We start from the raw sequence: 20817 nt of genomic DNA, 5'->3' as shown, positions 1-20817 counted from the left end.
AAACTTACACAATGTTAAACATCAGTTATATCTTAACAAAGCTGGAAAAAACTGTATATATGAAAAATCTGTGTAGTAAGAAGAAAAAATAAACTTTTAAAAATGTTTTTTTGTTTTATAGAAATCACAGTTGGGTGGCATTAAATATAGACTCTTCTAATACATTGAAAATTTTATTTAACTTGAAGAAAAAATAATTCCCACATGCTTTTTTTAGGAGTTTATTTATTATATAAAATAAAGTATAACTGTATTCTGAAGGCAAACAGACTGGGGTTACCCTATTCCTACACAAAATCATCACCAAACTTTAAATGCAGCTTCTGTAAATACTTTGTATACCTAATACGTACTTCATTCCCTTCTCACAAACTCTATTTTCTTCTTGGGTAAAATGCCTAATGACTCCTAAAGACTCATCACACAAAAAGGATCATGTTCCCAGGATGAAGCAACAGACTAATGAGTAACTCTCTTGTTCTACTACAACTGTTTCTAGCTTATCCAGATCTTTTATGAAGTTAGTGCTAGTATTCACTGTCACTCTCTTAAAATAACCCGGAGGAATTTAGTGCATGTTATGTTGTACCATTCCTTTGTTCAGAAAAATTGTAACAGAGCTCCACTCTCTACAGAATAAAACACAAATTTATTCTGACATGGAAACAAGCTGACCACATATACTTTCTGATGGCGTCACTCTCCACTTTCACACCCACACGGTCCCCTGAACGTGCTTCCTGTGGAGAACGCATCTCCTCAGCTTTGAATGTCCTCCCTTCCCTGTGTGCCTGTAGAATTCCTATCTTCCCATTTCTGGCTGAAAGTGTATCTGTTCTTTGATGTCAATAGCCCTTCGTTATTATTTTTTCTTTGGAGTATGTGAACTTTTAAGAGATGATAAATTCCTCAAGGACAGGGACTTTATCCCCAACCTTCTCTAGCCTTTACTTTTGAATAGTTTTAATGAGGCCACCCTGTGCTGGCCCAGTCAGAATTGAGGATTCACCATCTGTGCCAACTTATTTAGTAGTTACTGCACTTGGAATACAGGTACTTGTAACGTTCACTAGTGGCTGAGCTCCCTGACCATATCATGTTCTCTTAAAGGGCAAGGTCCTTCCGAAAGCTTCTTTTTGTGTCCACCAAACACAAGATTTTACACAATATCACTCTCAACAAAATACTTGTGATAATAGTAATCCAAAAATAAGGGGAAATCAGACTAATTCTATTTCCAAATCATAATAAATACCCTTTCATTTCTTCAAGGATAACACCAATAAAGGAGCTTTCCATAAAAGTTTTCCTTTGAGAAAAGAAATAATTGCAAGCATCAAGTACATTTAGGTTCTAAAAGAGCTATTTTCAGTAGGTGCCAATAACATTATATTTGTCATCAGCCACTTCTAGCCCTTAATGTGGCTATAGTTTATTCCTGATAGAGGACCAGGACATAAAACCAACACCAAAACAAACAAACAAACAAAACCCCCACAAATAATCTGATTAAAAAATAGGCAGAGAACCTGAATGGATATTTTTCCAAAGAAGGCATACAAATGATGAACAGATACGTGAAAAGATGCTCAACATCACCATGCAGCAGGAAAATGCAAATCAAAACCACCACAAAATATTGCCTTACACCTATCAGAAAGGGTATAATAAAAAATACAAGAAATAACAAGTATTGGCATGGAGGTGGACAAAAAAGAACTCTCATGCACTATTTGGTAGGAACGTAAATTGAGGTGAACACTACAGAAAACACTATGGAGTTTCCTCAAAAAATTAAAAATAGAGATATCGTATGATCCAGTAATTCCACTACTGGGTATTTACCCAAAGAAAATGAAAACAACGATTTGAAAAGATACATGACCCTTATGTTTATTGCAGCATTATTTACAATAGCCAAGTTATGGAAGTAACTGAAGTATCCATTGATAGCTGAATGGATTAAGATGTGGTGTATGTGTGTGTGCGCGTGCGCAATGAAATATTACCCAACTATAAAACAGAATGAGATTTTCAACAACATGGACAGACCTAGAGGGTATTATGCTAAATGAAGTAAGTTAGAGAAAGACAAATACTGTATGATTTCACTTACATGTGAAATCTTAAAAAACAAAGCAAATCAACAAACAAAAATATGGAAACAATCATAAATACAGAGAAGAAACTGGTGGTTGACAGAGGGGAGGGGGTTGGGAGGATGGATCAAAAAGGTGAAGAAAATTAAGAGGTATAAACTTCCAGTTATAAAATAAAGAGGTCATGGGTTAAAAAATACTACATAGGGAATATAGTCAAAAATATTCTAATAATGTTATACAGTGACAGATGGTAAGTACATTTACTACAGTGAGCATAAAGCGTAGAACTGTGGAATTACTATGTTGTACACCTGAAACTAATATAATATTGTATGTCAACTATACTTCAATAACAAAAACAAATAGATACAAATTTTAAAAAATAAAAATAGAAAGAGGAAAGAGAGCCAGATTAAAATGAGTCAGCAAGAAATAAACCACTACATAAAGATCAGAACTTGGGCAAGAATCAGACTGTTGCCATAACCCTTCCATTGTCTGGAAGGCATCTGGGGTGAGAATTTGGCCAATCATAGCTACAATCCATCAAAACCCTTGCAGTCTTTGCCATCAACTCAAACACAGAACATTTGGGACCAAAAAGGAGTGAGGGGTTAGCAGACTAAATGAGTCTTCTTTGAACTTCTGTATCATTCACTACATTCCAAAAAAAAGGGCTCTTGCTGCAATGTTGAAATTGGAGGTGCTTTTAATAAAACCAACCGCCAGAGGGTTAGAGAGGACAGTGTGTACACAATTCCCAATGTTGACATCAAATTAATGAGTGATGTACCAGGACTTGATCTATCTGTTGTTGAAAGCTGGGTACCACAAAACAGACCCACAATTCCAGAGACTCTTGTCCTTGCTTTAGGGCTTTATACGTAGATCAGCTCCATGAGGAATGGTTCCCCCCATGACCTTCAAGCAGTATGTCTGTTATGTTCTTAGATACCCATTTGCTGGACTGAAGTTCTTGTTCACAGAGTAGGACCCATTCATTATATTCCCTCAGTGAACCATGACCCAGGGTGACTCTCAGTAGAATGAGATCAAAATATAAAGCATCTTTCCATCTGGCCTCCAAAGGAGAATTTTTCCACCAGCTTTTGATTCTTGAACTTGGTATTCTTTTATTTCTGAAATGCTAATGGAAAAAAAATAAGTAGCACTTACCAGTTCCTCATGGTCTTTGCTTTTGCTTCTATTATAGGAATATGGAAAGAGTATCTGCTGGGAATATGAATGCATACTGATGTAAGCCTTAATGTGGTTGATGTTTTTTCTCAAGAAATTAGCCATTGCATTCACTTCTGGTTCTGACTCAGGGTAAAGGCCGCAGTAGGTTTCCGAGCACGAGAAACTTGATGCACCTTCCTCTGAAGTGAAATTGATAGAGTGGGATTAGCATATCCTATTGCAATTTGTGATTTCCCTAACAGTGCATGCTCCTAATGTCTATGGTGTCACATTTTTAGAGAAACTGATTAGACAGAGCTCTGTAAAGAACATATTTATGTTTCTATTGAAACAGATGTTTATATGCCCTCTGAGCAAACACCCCAACAATTGCTGCCTGGGGACAGCCATCTTGTGCCCCTTGTGAAAGTGGCTAAGAACATCTCAGAGATGCCAGACCTGCCTCTAATCTTGTAGTTATGTGAGAGAAAAAAATCCCATATTTTAGAAACCCCATTTTCTTTAATCCAATGTGAGTTTGGTTTTTCTGATATTTGTAGTTTGAAAATTACTAATCAATGTAGCCCATAAAAGAAGAGTCTCATTTGAGAACTCAGACTATGCAAGTCTGCCTTCAGTAGTGCTTCTAACTTGCTAAAGAGGTTTGGTAAATTAAAAAAAGATGGTAATATTTGGGGCCAGAGTAATGTTTATTCAGCCTTTTGAGAGATTATAGTATACATCACTTTGGATGGTAGCCTGTCTCCTAACACTTCACCTTTCTTCTTTAACTCACAGGGGTGGAGCCTCAGGGAGCCACCTCTGACCCTCCTAGAAACAGTTGATTAATCTTGAACTAGGTCCTTGACTTGTGTTGTCAATCTGAACCCCTCCACTGATAACATGATATTGAGACAAAGATTCTAGTGTCCGTTCAGCTACTCCCTAGAACAAAGAAGACAACACAAGTAATACCACCAGCTGACCTGAACTCGAAGATGTACACACAGTATTTCATTTAATCCTCTTGGCAATCTTGTTTTGGGAGATTTAAAGTGAACATTCTGGGTGGTAAGGACCCTTTACAATAAGAGGCCAAGTGGCATATTGTTAATCACCCAATCACTTGATTCTAATCTTGGTGCTGCCCTTTAATAGCTACATGGCCTTGGGTGAAATGTTTTAAACCTATCTAAACCTTGATTTTCTTACTTGCTCAATGGGAAAATTATACATTAAATGTGGATTTAATGAAGATTCCATACAATATATATGAAGTGCTTTGCATGTCCCTTGTATATACTAAGTATTTAGTAACTATGGTCTTTCCTCCACTTGGTCTTTGTCGTCGTCGTCATCATCATCATCATCATCATGTGGATTGGAATAAAAAAAAAACCATTGTGCTTTGCAGTGATGAATGGAGACAGAGCCCACAACAGTGCTTCAGGCCCAGTTCCAAGCTGTTTCTGAGGCTCGGTGCCCTTTCCTGGGGTTCCATGGGCTACTCCATTGTCCTTACACATCCTTCCTACCTTACTTAAGCTTGCTCTGCTTTCCTCCTTTTATTTTCAATAGAAACAATCTTAATGTTTGTGAAACATTGTTTTCCACACAAGAAAATCCAAGGCGTTTCCAAGTATTTCATTTGTATTATTTTGAGAGAGAGAGAGAGAGAGAGACAAACAGACAGACCGACTGACTGACTGCTGAATGAATGAATTTTAAGCAGGCTCCACTCTCAGCATGGATCCCAATACAAGACTTAGTCCCACAGCCCTGAGATCATGACCTGAGCTGAAGTCAAGAGTTGGATGCTCAACCAACTGAGCCACCCAGGTGCCCCTCATTTGTATTTTTTTTTAATGTTTTATTTATTTCTGAGAGAGACAGACAGACAGGCAGACAGACAGTGTGAGCAGGGGAGGGTCAGAGAGAGGGGGAGATACAGAATCTGAAACAGGCTCCAGGCTCTGAGCTGGCAGTCAGCACAGAGCCTGATGCGGGGCTCAAACCCACGAACAGTGAGATCATGACCTGAGCCAAAGTCAGATGCTTAACCGACTGAGCCACCCAGGCATCTCTCCCCCCCACCCCACCCCCGCCCATTTGTATTTTTAACCAGTAATGTGATCAGACAAACTATTTTGATAGTTCCATCTCCTTTGATTACTCCTGCCCTTTTCCCCCTGATATATAGTTCTAGAGAATAGAGATTATATGTTAGGAGTAGAGATGGAGGGACATTAAAGAGATGAAGGAGAAGGTGATACCCTAACATGAATCCTCAGACCAGAGCTGTCCCATAGAAACATAAGACACGTTACATATTTAAGTTTTCAAATAACCATGTATTTCAAAAGAAATAGATGAACCTATTTGAATGATACAACTTATTTAATCCAATATGTACAAAGCACAATCATTTCAAACACAATCAATATAGAAATTATTCATGACATATTGTATGTTACTTTTCTTTCACTGTAAGTCTTGGAAATCTGGTGTGTATTTTATACTCACTGCACATCTCAATTCAGACAAGTCGCATTTCAAGTGTTCAAGGGCCACATGTGGCTAGTTACTGCTGTAGTGCAGCCTCAGATTCTCATTCTGTGATTGTCATTCTAGAGATTTCAAGTGTTTTGGTAGAAAGATTCATGGAGAGTCAGGACACTGGAGTCTGAGACTCTGCTTTGCTCTTAAACAGGCATGGTGATCTGGGCAAGCGATTTCATCTCTTTCAGCTGAAGGTGCTCCACTTGTAGTGCTTGGTCTACTAGGTCCCTTCAAGCTCAAACATGATCTAATCTATGAATGCTGGAATAAAAAGATATCTAGTATGGGAAAGTTCACACAACAGAGAGTAAAGTAGAAATTACAGGGGCTGCAGTGAGTGGGAAATAAGAAGATATTGCCTAATAGTCACAGAGCTTCTGTTTGGGATGAAGAAGACTTTTGGAAATGTGTATTGGTGATGAATACACTTAATGCTTTAGTGTACTGAGTGGCTAAAATGACAAATTTTATGTTATTTATGTTTTAGCACCATAAAATGATTAAAAACTACTACAGTCTCACTGGAAAGAAATAAAGGATTTGCCACTGTACGCTGGTTACAAAAACTTTGTAGTTTAACTCAACATCTTAGAAAATGAGTGGATCTATCTTAGGAAGTTTGAGACCTGAAGTCCTCACAAAATACTACTTGTTATGGACTGAATTCTGTCTCCCCAAAATCCCTGTGCTCAAGTCCTAACCCACAATGTACTATGTTTGGAAATAAGGCCTTTACAAACCATGAGGGACTCTTGAATGCTGAGAACAAACTGAGGACTGATGGGTGTGGGTGGGAGGGGGGAGATGGGCATAGAGGAGGGCACTTGTGGGGATGAGCATTGGGTGTTATGGGTGTTATATGGAAACCAACTTGACAATAAACTATTTGTAAAAAAATAAAATTTAATTTAAAAAATAAAAAAAAAGAAAAGAAAAGGAAATAAGGCCTTTAAGGAGGTAATTAAGGTTGAAGGAAGTCATGAAGGTAGGACCCTGAAATAATATGGCTGGTGTCCTTTTAAGGAAAGAGAGAGACACCAGAGATGTGCCCAAAGGGAAAATGCCATGTGAGGTCACAGTGAGAAGGTAGCCATCTGCAAGCCAAGGAGAGAGGCCTCAGGACAAACCTACCCTGATGACACCTGATGACAGCCTTCAGATCTGCAAGAAATAAATTTATCTTGTCGGAGACATCAGCCTGCGGTATTTTGTTAGTGGCAGCCTGATCAGTCTAAGACAGCCTTACCCCCATTCCAACTCCAACATGCACACACACACACACACACACACACGCACACGCACATGCACATGCACACACACTACACACACAATTTTAATACAGAGGAAGGGGAAATGAACATGAAATAAATAAACAGGCTTGATATGTCATTTCTCATTAAAAAGTAAGGTGCTCTTTTAGATTCTTAAAAAAGTATAAAGATATGTTCTAGTTGCAGGCACAAGGAAGAGAGATTTAGTTCTTTCTCACTGGCTTGCTTACATACTACTAAAAAGATATCTGGATGGGGGCTTGCCTGTGTGGCTTCCAGTTTTCAGTTAAGCTTCTGGTTTCAGCTCAGGTTCTGATTTCTGGGCTCTTGGGTTTGAGCCCCCTCTTCAGGCTCTGTGATGACAGCTCAGAGCCTGGAGCCTGCTTCAGATTGTGTCTCCCTCTCTTTCTGCCTCTCCCTCACTTGTGCTATTTCTCTCTCTCTCTCTCTCTCTCTCAAAAATAAACACTTTAAAAAAATTTTAAGAGATACTGGAACACTGGAAAAAAAAAGAGTCCTTACAATTATTTTTTTTTTTATTTGCTTGTTGTTTCTGTTTCTGTTTCTAACTCTGGTGATGGGTAATAATGAAGCACCTTGCCTCAGAGTGGCCTATGGTATTTCTTCTAAGGCAGTAACAGAATATATTTGATGTCTTTGCTATTCAAATTAGGTACCACTGGCTTCACCATTAAGAAATGTTATGTAAAATAGAGCACCAAAAGAGCTTCAAGATAAAAGAAGAAGTTCCAGAAGGGAACCTGTAACAGAAGAGTGATTCTCAGACATACAAGAATTTTGAAAACTTTGGAATCGGTCAGCCTGATTTCATAACCCAGCTCTGCCACTTCCTAAGTCTGTGCTCTTAAGCAAGGGATCTGACCTTCTGAGTCTGGGATTCTCCACCCCGGATACACAGATAATGAAACCCAGGGGGAGGCATATGTAAACATCTTCGTGCTTAGTAACTACCAGCTCTATTCAGATCTACCACATATTCATATTCGCTGCTGCCTCTCTGACCCCCTGCCCAATGATCACTGCTGTGGCAGTCTTTGGGCAGCAGTGGTACTTTTATGGGACAATCTTAAGAATGGCTCTCATAGAGAAACCACTCAGTGGATCCCTGAATCACAAAAGGGGTGAGCCTGAGGGAAAATTAGCGGCTCCTTCCTCCGCTTGCTTACTACTTCTGTAGCTCTCCCAGAACAACCAGTTCATTCCTATATTCATTTAATTAATTTCTGCAAACCCTGTGTGCACCGGGCACTGCACGAGGTAATGCATAGTGGTCCCTTCCCTCACTGAGACTCTCACCTAGAGAAGGAGGAAATAAGGAAATAAAGTGAGGACTCCACTGTAAGGTTTTCACATCTGCTCTGATACAATGATGAAATGTTCAACATCACGAATTTTCTCTTCTTTTTTAAAAGGAAATATGTACAATCACGTACATAGCATTGTGTAGGGCAAAGGGGTGATCAGAAGACAGGTTGTGTGGCTTCTATAGCTTTCAGTATCTTGTGGTTCCCACAGAGCCACAGGTACCCACTTCCAAAAATAAAGATGATTCAAGGTTATGATCAGGTTTAGTTTTGTTCTGTAGCTGTTTCTTAAATGTAGTAACAATGAAATACAATAGGGGAGTGTGAGAACACCTAACACCTATCTCCCTGAGAACAGACAATGTTATTATTATTATTATTATTTTTAGAGAAAGAGCGAATGGGAGCAGGGGAGAGGGGTGGGAGGGGAGAGAGCGAGCGAGAGAGAGAGAGAGAGAGATTGAGAGAGAGAGAGATAGAGAGAGAGAGAGAGAGAGAGAGACCCAAGTAGGCTCCACATCTGCCGAGGGGCTCTATCCCACACCCTGAGCTGAAATCAGGGGTCAGACACTCAACGAGCTGAGTCACCCAGGTGCCCTCAGGTAATGTTCTTGAAAGCCTAAATCAATATCCATTGAGTACTTTGACTCATTCAAATTAAGAAATGATAAACCTCCACTATGCTAGACATAAGTTGAATGCTGTGGAAGTAAACACTTTCCTATGCAATTAAAAAGGAGAGATATGCAAGCTACCCTGGTCTTTGATACTCTGATGATGAATGTTATTTGTTCATTAAAGTAGGATTTTTAACAGTCACTTCATTACTATTTTAGAAAAGTAGAGTATTAGAATTTTGAAGCTAAAAGGGACCTTAAAGAACAGGTCCAAGTTCCTTTTGTTTAACGTTTATTTATTTGAGAGAGAGAGAGAGAGAGAGAGAGAGCATGCACACACATGCATGTGCACAAGTTGGGGAGGGGCAGAGAGAGGGAGACAGAATCTGATGCAGGCTCTGTCAGCACAGAGTCCAATGCAGGGCTCGAACTCATGAATGTAAGACTATGACCTGAGTCAACCGACTGACCCATCCAGGTGCCCACCAAATTCTTTTTTTTAAAGATGAAATGGAAGCATGGTGGGGTTAAGGTAAGTTGTACATATTTACAGCACACTGCATTTAACTAAAGAATTATTTCCGGACTCAGATAGGCCTCCCCTGTAATCACTTTAAGTTAATAGGCCTTGCTTTGTGACTATCCCCTTTTAAATGAATGAACATTGCTAGAAATAAAGCAAACAACCTACCACACCAGTGTTTGGAAGCAAAATTCCTGTTCAGGTCCGTTCCGATGCAAGGATTATTTTCATGAAAAGACCGGTTCTTTCTCCACATTCGATTCTAAATAAACAAAATACTGATAACCAAGATGGCCATGTTTGCAGTTCAAGCAAAGACACGACTTCTAAAGCCTAAGTAACCAGAGGTGTGTGTCTGTCCTGCAAAGCCAGCACTCTGCCCCGCCCCTGTCTTCACAGCGTTCTGTTCTCACAGTCCCCCCTCTATCCAGGTCTCAATCATGTTCACTCCACGCTATTTCAGTCTGAACCAAATGAAATGGTAATATTTAATCAACTTTGACTTATACCGATGGAAATTTCATTTGGCTTTGCTAGGCTGCTTATTGGTTCTCTTTAGTCTTGTTTGCTTCAGTTTTAATTCTTTCTGAGAAAAGTAAAATAACTTTGTGTTTCAACTAAAATTAAAACCCTATGTCATGAGTTTCAATGCTCTCTTTATTGTTTCCTATTTACACTTTTAGTTTTATATGTTTATATTTATATTCCTTTTTAAAATAAAGTTTATTTATGTTGAGAGAGAAAGAGAGAGTGCATGAGCAAGGGCAGAGAGAGATGGAGAGAGAGAATCCCAAGCAGGCTCTGCACTGTCAGTAAGGAGCCCTACATGGGGCTCAATCCCACAAACCGTTATGATCTTGACCTGAGGCCACATCAAGAGTAGGATGCCCAACTGACTGAGCCACCCAGGCACCCCTCAATGCTCTCTTTAGATTGACTTCAACTCTCTCATTTTAAAAGCATCAGGAGGGGGCGCCTGGGTGGCTCAGCCAGTTAAGCGTCTGAATTTGGCTCAGGTCATGATCTCACGGTTCCTGGGTTCGAGCCCCGCATCAGGCTCTGTGCTGACAGCTCGCTCAGAGCCTGGAGCTTGTCTTTGGATTCTGTGTCTCCCTCTCTCTCTGACCCTCCCCGGTACATGCTGTCTCTATCACTCTCTCAAAAATAAATAAAAACATTAAAAAAATTTTAAAAGCGTCAAGAGGTCGAGATGTGAAGATACCTCTAACCTGATAGTTCCTTTGATTGTACTGATTCGATCCTGATGTGTAAACATAAAGCAAATCTCCCCGTTGGGTTCTTAGGGACAAACTGGGAAATTTGATGACATACACAGTTGCACAGACTTTGTTTAAACCTGAAGTTGGGATAATGTTGCACCTTTCCCCCACTCTCATCAACTTTATTGCCAACCTTTCTAGTCCACTTCCACCCGCTGGCATTTGGTTTTGTAGCAAGAATCACCTTGGAGAAATTAGGTTCTCACACTGCAGAGACTAATTTGCAGTATTAAGACATAAAGACAGTGAGAGAGTAGGAATATCTAGAGGATGGCTGAACCTACTCTGATTCAGGTTAAGGGATAAGTCAATTATAATATTAATCTATGGATGTGATCATTTATGGGACATAAATTTGTGTTAGGTACTATGTTAGGGATTTCTCACTTATTCAGTTCAAGATTTGTCCAGTCCTCCCTACAAGCTTTTATTTAGTGTTCCTCTCACTTGAGATAATTTTTTCAATCAATCTTCACCATTCCCACCCATTTCTTCTGCAAAAATTACCTCTTTCTCTTCCATGAAACAATTTTTGTTTAATCCTGTATGTTTCCAATCACTCTGATTATTCTCATTCCCTTTACTGTTTATATGTCCTGCTCAAGGAGCCTTTTCTGAATTTATATATGCTCAATTATGCTTTTATGTGCTCCTCATTAAATTAGAAAGGACTGTACTTCCATTGCTTGAGTAATTTTCCTGAATCATAATGTTGATGGGCTAGAAATACCACTGATAATGGTTTTCAGTATAGATGAGATTGCCTAGGCAACTCACTCATACTTAGATGCTTAGGATTGAGTTAAAGGATCCTAAGGTTTAAATTCACCTATCAGTCAGAATGTGCTTCTGTCAGAATGCAGGGGCAGTGAAAATGCTTCTCTCAATCTTGCAATCTATGATTTTATGAATCAAAAGGCTATTCAAATGATTCTTAGTAAGAATGGATGGATCTAGGCATTGTGCACTGATGATAGCTAATGTCACGAAAGGAGATACAACCAGACATTATGTAGAACACAGAATCACTATGAAATAGTCCTGACAAAAAAGTCAAAATCTGAATCTGCTTTATCTCCTACTATCCAAATTTCAAATTTCAGAAAATGCAGAGGACAGAGGAATGTTAAATTGCAACATGGCAATGCAATTAGCAAATCCAGACAATGTGAAACCTTTTCTTCAATTAATAAATTGCAAAGAAAATTTTGAGAAAGAGAAAGAGAGAGAGAGGTAGACGGAGGGACAATTTATGGATTAAAATAAATCTAAACCAATCACAATATATTGGCCTTAATAGAATCCCAAATCAAAGAAAAATTTTTTAAAAGTTATGAAACAATTGCAACTTTAAATATTGATTGGACATTTTCTGATATTAAGTATTGTTAACTTTTAGGTGTAATTGTACTCTGTTTTTTAAAAAGAGCTATTATGGTATCTGAGATTTGTTTCAAAATAATATGAAAAAAGTAGAATTGGGCTGGGGATATAGACAAGAAAATATTGGCCATGAGCTGATTATTGATGAAGTTGTGTGATAGGTACAAAGGAATCTACTATACAATTATTCCCACTAATATGTTTGAAATTTTTCCATAATAAGAATTTAGAAATATTTATATTTTAAATAAAACCATTGTGCCAAGATCCAGGACTCTATGAATAATTCAATCTGTGCATCCTGTACCCCCAAAAAGGATATGTTTTGTTTTCTTTGCCTTCACCTACCTTTTTCCATGTGAAGTCATAACCATCCACGTTAACTACTGGCATCACATAGAAATCCATATGTGTCAGAAGACTGGTGTACAGGTTTTCTTTCCCATAGAATTGAGTTACCTACAAATTAAACCAAGTATGTTTAATAATATCTGTTTTAAGTCCTTCTAAACTTAGTCTGTTTCTTTTATGCGTTTTATTTTTTAAGACGTCATTTGGTATGTTTAGATTTGCATATTTAAATTTCAGTAAGAGTATTAATTCCTTGAAAAGTTTGAACTTAAGGCTCTATGCTGCCAAATGGTGGTGAATGCCTTGGACATGGGACAAATGGTCTTATTTATTGGAGGCAGAAAATAGAACCATATATTTTCTTAAATTTTCTTCTTCAAGAAACAAAAAGAATTCTAACCTAGATATAATTCCATTCCTCTTTCAATAATATCAATCAGAGTTTAAACTAACTTTGTCTTATGCCCAGACATGACTAGATAGTTTCTACATTGTCCTTTTAACTTGGGGAGTTAAAATTTTAATTTTAATTCTTTCAATAAATCTATGAAACACACATTGAAACCCTCACTTACCCCTTCTGTTTGGAGTCCTGCTTATTGGACAAAAAATTCCAGAGCTAATAAGGATCGTCTCTCAAAACCTAATATTCCCTCTCTGACAATCACTAATCAACTTTCTACCTATGTGGATTTACCCATTCTAGGTATTTCATATAAATGGAATCATAAAATACATGGCTTTTGTGTCTGGGTTCTATCACTTAGCACAATGTTTGCAAGATTCATCCATTTTGTAGGATGTGTCAGTATTTCTTTCCTTTTCACTGCTGAATGATATTCCATTATACGGATATTCCACATTATTTTATCTACTCATAAGTTGATGGGCATACTTTTTGACTATTATGAATAATGGTGCATGAACATCTGTCAATAAATGTGTCTATTTCTCTTGGGTGTATACCTACTAGTGGAATTGGTGAGTCACATGCTAACTCTAGGCCTAAACTTTTGAGGAACTGCCCAACTGTAAAATAGTGGCTGCACTGTTTTACAATCCCAACAGCAATGAATGAGGTTTCTAATTTTTCCACATCCTTACCAGCACTTGTTATTTCCCTTTTTAAACTTTAGCCATCGTGGTGGATATGAAGTGATATCTCATCGTGGTTGCAATTTGCATTTCCCTAATGACTGATGATGTTGAATACCTTCTCATGTGCTTACTAGCCATTTGTATACCTTCTCCGGAGACTTACCTTTTCATATATTTTGCCCAATTCTAAATTGGGCTATTTGTCACTTTGTTTATTTGTAAATGTTCTTTACATATTTTGGATACAAGTCCCTTATCATACATATGATTTGAAAAATTTTCCCTCAGTTCTGTGGGCTGTCTTTTTACAATCTTGATGACATTCTTTGAAAAGCACAAAGGTTTTTAATTGTGGTAAAGCCCTATTTATCTCTTTTATCCTTTGCTGTTTATGCTTTTGGTGTCATATCTACTAAATAATTGCCTAATCTAAAGTTACAAAGACTGACTATTTCTATGTTTTCTTCTAAAAATTTTGTAATTTTAGCTTTTAAATTTAGGTCTCTGACCCATTTTGAGTTAATATTTGTACTTGGTATGAGGTAGGGGTCCAAGTTCATTCTTTTGCATGTGGATATCTAGTTGTTCCAGCAAAGGATGCCTATTTTGATCTTTCACAAAGGCACCATCTGGACTAGCAGTAAGCTTGTTTGGGTTCATTTAAAGAAGATGAGGGTCCAGAATAAGTGGGAATTGGTGATCTGAAGACCAACAGCAGGATGAAACCAGGACCTTGGGGGAGAGGTGTAGAAAAAGGAAAGACGGAGGAAAACTGCATTGAGGGGACTTCTCAAGGCCTATGCATAAGAGAAGTAAACTCTAACAGGAAGGTGACCTGAATGGATCAGCTAAGTAATGTTTTAGCACTCTCAGGACTTTGGATATTTTCCTGATGGGCTAAAGGTAAGACTGGGTTATACCTGGTAATTGGGCAAACCTGTGTTCTTTTCGAGGCATTGTGTGAATTAAGGGCAGAGTTCCATAGATACAGAGAAATCTAAGAAATGTTCTCAACCTTCTAACTGATGTTATACTCATTAAGATTTGACATTTACCTGGTTATTTACACTTCAAAATCATATAGTCTAGGTATATAATCATATCGCTGAGGTAAATTAACCTCTAAAGTTCTATAACCCTTATAACCTGACTTAATCTATCAACTGTCTTTAAAGATATATTTTAAAATAACATTTTCAACCAAGTAGAACATGTTTATTAATCTAATAATTCTTTATTATTAATTTGTGATTTGTGTATCATGGGACTCTCCAGTGAGTTTTCATGGTATTTTATAAAGATGTATACAGTCATGGTTTTATATCTAGTGAATGAATCACTCTTAATGACAAAGGTGGCTGAAGACAAAAGACACACAGAAGACAATAAATAAATATTTGTCAAAGGAATGATTTACCAACAAGATAAGTAACATAGTCGGAATCACTGTTGTAGTATAAAAACAAGAGAAGAACCAAGAGGGTACCAGAGGACAGCACAAGAAGGCGGGAGGCAAAGGCTTGACTGATTCCTATCAGTTTGATCTCTGGGAGATTATTACTCACCTCTCTTTCCCTGGGGTCCACCAAAGCTTTGTCCTTATTGTGGTCCCAAACAACAACAACAATAGTACTCCCCAAAAATTCACCAATAGCCACTTGACAGAATAAATTAGTACAAAAAGGCATATAAAATGCTATAAATGGAAGATTAAATTTTTTTTTATTTTAGAAAGAGAGAGAGCACATGAGTAGGGGGAGAGAGGTAGAGGGAAAGAGAGAGAACCCTAAGCAGACTCCACACTCAGCACAGAGCCTGATGTGGGTCTCCATCCCATGATCCTGGGATCATGACCTGAGCCCAAATCAAGAGTCAGACACTTAACTGACTGAGCCACCCAGGAGTCCCTATGAATGGAAGATTTTAAAATAAACTGTTACTCCCAATACCAGTAGAAATACAGCAAAAAGCTTTAAGTCCCAGTTTTTCTTCAGTGGCAATAAAGTATTACTGCAATGGTAGGTACTCCCTGGGCCCCAGAGTTATATTTCAGCCTAAAGCTGAAGCATTAATTTAAGTTTTAAATGTAACAAGAGATGTTGAGGCTGATTCTGTGGACCAAACAATATACTGAGTTATACTGTAACAACAACAAAAACTGATTTTAGAGATTATCTTTGTCTTTAACAAGCTGATAAAACTGTGAAGTTGGAAAGGAAACAGTAAGAATTCAATGTTATAAGTACAATAATAATTTCAAGATGTACGGGTGGTTCAGAAGAAGGAGAGTTAATTCTGTGGGGTGTTTTGTGTTAGAATTCCTGAAGAACAGATCAAAGGGACAAGACATTCAGGATATGGGTGAATGGGTGGTGAGCAGGTGTAAGGAATGACAGAAACAGAAGAATTGGAAATTAAGAAGTCAGATTGCTACGTGGCTCCTCCTATCCCTTCCTGGTCACTGTCCTCAGCCATATTTTGGATCTAAAAGTCAAGGAGAGAATTATTTTTGAGATCTAGAGGAAAGCCATGGGAGAAGTTTACTGATACAGAGTTGAGGTTAGGCTTAGTGAAGTAGAGTTCAAGTTCCTGAGATTATTCATTAGCTAGATCTTGCATATGGACTTTGAATTCACTCAGAATGATGGCAAGAATCAGAGAGGAATAAAGAATCATGAATCAGGTTCCAGGGAATTGTCAGATTATGAATTTGGGGAAAAGGGCAATAACAGTGTAGATGATTTTCCCCGCTGTCTGAAAGTAGACGGTGACTATGAAATCTTTGCAAAAGCCGAAATGGGATAAAGTGAAGAGTATCCCCTACTTTCCAAATACTTTTACATTAGTACCTGTTTTGGTAACTGAAAGAAATCTGAAGGAGATTTTTTGCTTTTATGAAAAAAAGCCATTACCATACTTACTGCAGGTCTTTCATAAAAGTGAATGGCATAATGCGAACCTTTGGAAAGCAGGGGATAACTGTAGTAGGATCGAGAATGTTGGTCCACTCCTCTGGTCCCTTGGCACGTGAACATATGAAAGAAAGATCAGACTCTTTTCTTGATGGAGCTTTTATAAAGCAGTGTCCTTCACAAGTCATGTGTCAGCAAAGGTGAGGGGCAGCAGAAGGAACTCTGTGGAGGCTGTGAGGTTGCAGAGCATCAGCTTTGTGTGCAGCTACATGAGCGTCCTCCAGGGCAGAGGTTCACAGGGAGGTTAGCACTGAGAAAAGCCAGCTGGCAGACAAAGTACTAAGCAAGGTGTGAGGCCCAATACGTGTTCATTGGGCTGCTGTGATGTGCCAGGCCCTGTGCTTGCCATGTCCAAACCAGCCTTGGCCCTGCCTTTGCAGAAGTAGAAGGGATTTAAACTTGGACTCTAGAGGATGAATGAGAGGCTTAGAAAGAAATGACTGGCCTCGGGCTCCCCAAAGTGCAGAGTAACGGGTGTTTCCTAAGCTGAGACTACACCACATTGAGCTGGAGAAGAGAGCAAGAGGATATTATATCTATCTATCTATCTATCTATCTATCTATCTATCTATCTATCTATCTATCTATCTATATTGGTCTCTTCCCCACACCCACTCTGGTTCCTGGCACAGACCTTGAATTTCCTGAATGATAAGAGCAATAAAGGCATCTTTTGTTCTAGTATTTGGTCCTTGACCTCGGTTCCTGACACAGAGCTTTTAAATCCCTTGAAATTTTCTGGGCGATAGTAGTATCTTTTGTTCTAATGAGGTGATTCTTGGTGGGCTCCTGGCAGGAGGCTGGTCAACAGAAAGACCAAGCCATGACTAGGAACTTGGAGCTTCCAGCCCCAACTCTATCCTCAGGAAGATGAGAGGGATTAGAGAATGAGTTAAGGATCCATCATGCCTACAAGATGAAGTCTCTATAAAAATCCCAAAGATAAGGAGTACAGGGAGCTTGTGGGTCGGCGAACATGTAGAGGTGCTAGGAGAGTGGTTCATCTGGAGAGGCGGGGAAGCTCCCAGCCCCTTCCCACATACCTTATCCTATGTGTCTCTTCCACCTACACGTTCATCTGTAGCCTTTATCCTATCCTTTTATACTAAACTGGTAAGCAAGAAGTACACTCTTCCTCTGAGTTCCCTTAGATACTTTAGCAAAATTAAGCAAACCCAAGGAGGAGGTTGTGGGAACCTTGGATTTGTAGCTGATTATTCAGAAGCACAGATAACAGCCTGAACTTTCAACTGGCATCTGAAGTGTGAGGAAAGTGACCTAACCTTTCCCCTCTGGGATCTGGCTCAGTCTCCGGGTAGATACCGTCAGAAGTGAGGTAAATTGTACGACACACCGCTGGTGTCACAGAATTGCTTGGGGTGGAGAAAGTCCACATGTATGTGGTATCAGAAGCATGGTGTGTGTGGTAGTTGTACAAGGAGAAAGGAGAAACACAGGAATGGTGTAGGTTTTCTTTATAAAGACTTAGAAGCTAAGACTTTTCTTTATCTTTGGGTTCTTTACTTTTTAAGTATAAAATCCACCCCCATAAAAACTTTAAGCTAAGTCTTTCATTTTTCTTTCTACAGTTGTTTGAATCATTATGAAGATGAGATGATCTTGATTAGTTTAGGCAGGCAAGGATGGTGCTTCTTCAATGTGCAGTAAGAAGAGCTTATTGAACTGCATTGCCTTAGGCTACAAAAATCAGCCTCAAGTTGTTGGGACAAAATACTTGACCTTAAGGTTTTTGAGCCATATCTTGTTTCCCATGGTATTTCCAGAGTCTGGAAACCCATAGGAAGTTTACAAATATTTGTGGAATAAGTAATTTAATCTTACAAGAATTCAGCAAGTGGGTGGGGTAGAGGAGAACATGTGTAATAGGAGACAAGAGGTGTCAATGTGGGAGGGATGACAAGTAGGGAAGACTTTACCAATATGAATTAGAGTTTCTTTCTGGTCCTTTCCAAGTTCAGCGATGGAATGAAAAAGAAGTGTGCTTTCCTTCTTGCTTTGCACATTTCTTCCTCCACTAACTACTGCTTCATTCATTACCTAAAATGAATAAAACTGCCCAACTTAAGGAAGAATCACCAAATGACTGAGCTGTGTTAAAGCTCTAGTCAGTGGAGAACTATCCTCATTTGGTCAAGGCATTACAACAATGGCTGGTAACTTTCCAGAAGGCTCAGGGAGACTGCAGCTCCCATCAGGAGGAAGAGCAGATGGTGAGACAAAGGAAGATGGGTAGAGGTGTTGTATCTGACAAGACTCAGCAGAGGCAGAAATATTTTTACCTTTGATGTACATCATTTGTTAACACAGATCAATTGAAGTGACTATGTTTTATTTTTTTTTTTTTTAACAAATCTATTTTGTGTGGTTGTGTTCCTCTGAATACAGAGACGATAACCATTAGCAGAAGGACACATAATTTAAGTTATTTTTCCAGTGGTAATGGCTCTTTGTATAAATCAATACAGAGAACATTTATGCCCATTTTATAGGAGCTGAAGCATAATTCTTACTGTATTCATTTATTATAGAGGTTTATAGCCATTATAATTTTTGGTTTTATGCCTTACTCTTTGTCTTATATATGGATTTTTTTTTGCTGCCAAGGCCTTCTTCAGGGACAAAATCTCCCATTGTAACATATGAGAAAATAGGATCTGCTCTGTAATGTTGTACTTCATGTTCAATTTCCAAGGGCAGAATATGGCAAAGATGTCTGGATAATTCAAATCAGGAGAGAAAGAAATTGATTGGGACTCAATTTAGATAATTGCTTTAGTTCTTTCTTCTATTTAGTAAATATATTACAATTGCAAAATATTTATTAATTATTTTCCAGAGTTTAGCCCTAGCCAGAAATATAGGGAAGAAAAGGGTAGACAATCTTTAGAGTGATTTAAATGCTTGAAGCTACAGTTCCCAAACTTCATATGCACAAAAGTCACCTGGGTAGCTTGTGGAATTTGTAATTTACCAAACCTCACCACCAGAGAGCTGAAGGCAAGGATTCTAGGATGTGACCTGGTAAAATGCACTTAACAAACAGCCCAGTTGATTCTGACACATGTCATCTTAGGTCACGAATTGAGAAACCCTAGCGTAAGAGAATGGGAATACTCACATAGCCTACGAACCACAAGCAGAAAGCAGGAGAGATCCATTCTCTGGCATGGATTCCACAGTCAATCCATATGGCATTTTTGGCTGTTTGTCCTTTTCTAGAAAGCTGCCCAAGGAAAACCAACAACAATAATAACAAGCTTCAGGATAATAACTTCCATATACATAGTGCTCATGTCTAATTCTTTCAACAAATCTATGAAACACACATTATTCTCTCCATTCATTTGAGGATTTTCAGGGGACATGGGACATTAAAAGCTGGTGTCATTAAGAGATGCTGGTTGAAGTCACCTAGCTGGTGAGAGTGAGGACTGAGGTTTTCACTTAGGACTTCTGGTTTCAAGTCCTCTGTATCCCTCCACAATTACTTGTCATTCCAGAGCTGCATGCAGAAGGGTAGGAATAAAGACCAGAGCACTAGTATTTTAGGCTGTCCATTGACACTTCTTTGGGGTAAAGGGGTATGTGCAAGATGGGCACCTTTCTGTGGGAGACTAGTACAAAGAGGTTGGGAAAAGGGAAGCCAGTGGTGAGGCGCTTGGGTTGCTCAGTCAGTTAAGCCTCTGACTTTGACTTCAGCTTAGGTCATGATCTCACAGTTCATGAGTTTGAGCCCTGTGTTGGGCTCTGTGCTGACAGCTCAGAGCCTGGAACCTGCTTCGGATTCTCTGTTTCCCTCTCTCTCTGCCCCTCCCCCACTCATGCTCTGTCTCTCTCTGTCTCTTAAAAATAAACAAACACTAAAAAGATTTTTTTAAAGATAAAGGAAAGCCAGTCATGCTGAAGACAAACTTGGACTCCCTCACCATTTTCCTCAGGGTACATACTTTTTACGTATAGACCATTTCCCCATTTCACACAGAAAGAAGGGTACATGTAAGTTCACACAAACTTATTACCATCGGGTTGAGGGACAGAGACCTTGTTCTGATTCATGGTATAGGGAGCTAGTGAAAGCTGCCAATTCTGAAACAAGAACTCCCAATCTGTCCCCAGTGATAGACTTTGGTGTCTTC

The 20817-nt window shown here is 38.8% G+C and overlaps 1 protein-coding gene across 1 annotated transcript in view; it reads right to left on the bottom strand.

Annotated features, from left to right (window-relative positions):
- Positions 1 to 20817, bottom strand: part of CPB2 (carboxypeptidase B2) — a 48208-nt gene that overhangs the window by 4777 nt on the left and 22614 nt on the right. Inside the window, exons 6-9 of the mRNA XM_039254360.1 lie at positions 19800 to 19904; positions 12588 to 12698; positions 9745 to 9838; positions 3279 to 3481 (exon numbers count right to left, since the gene is read on the bottom strand). Coding sequence (XP_039110291.1) covers positions 3279 to 3481; positions 9745 to 9838; positions 12588 to 12698; positions 19800 to 19904 — 513 coding nt within the window. The remainder of the gene's footprint in view (positions 1 to 3278; positions 3482 to 9744; positions 9839 to 12587; positions 12699 to 19799; positions 19905 to 20817) is intronic.

Source organism: Hyaena hyaena, unplaced genomic scaffold (genome assembly GCF_003009895.1).
Source record: "Hyaena hyaena isolate Hyena2069 unplaced genomic scaffold, ASM300989v1 scaffold_483, whole genome shotgun sequence".
In the NCBI taxonomy this organism is placed as follows: domain Eukaryota; kingdom Metazoa; phylum Chordata; class Mammalia; order Carnivora; family Hyaenidae; genus Hyaena; species Hyaena hyaena.
The sequence above is the reverse complement of the archived record's forward strand: the minus strand, read 5'-3'. Positions and strand labels throughout refer to the sequence as shown.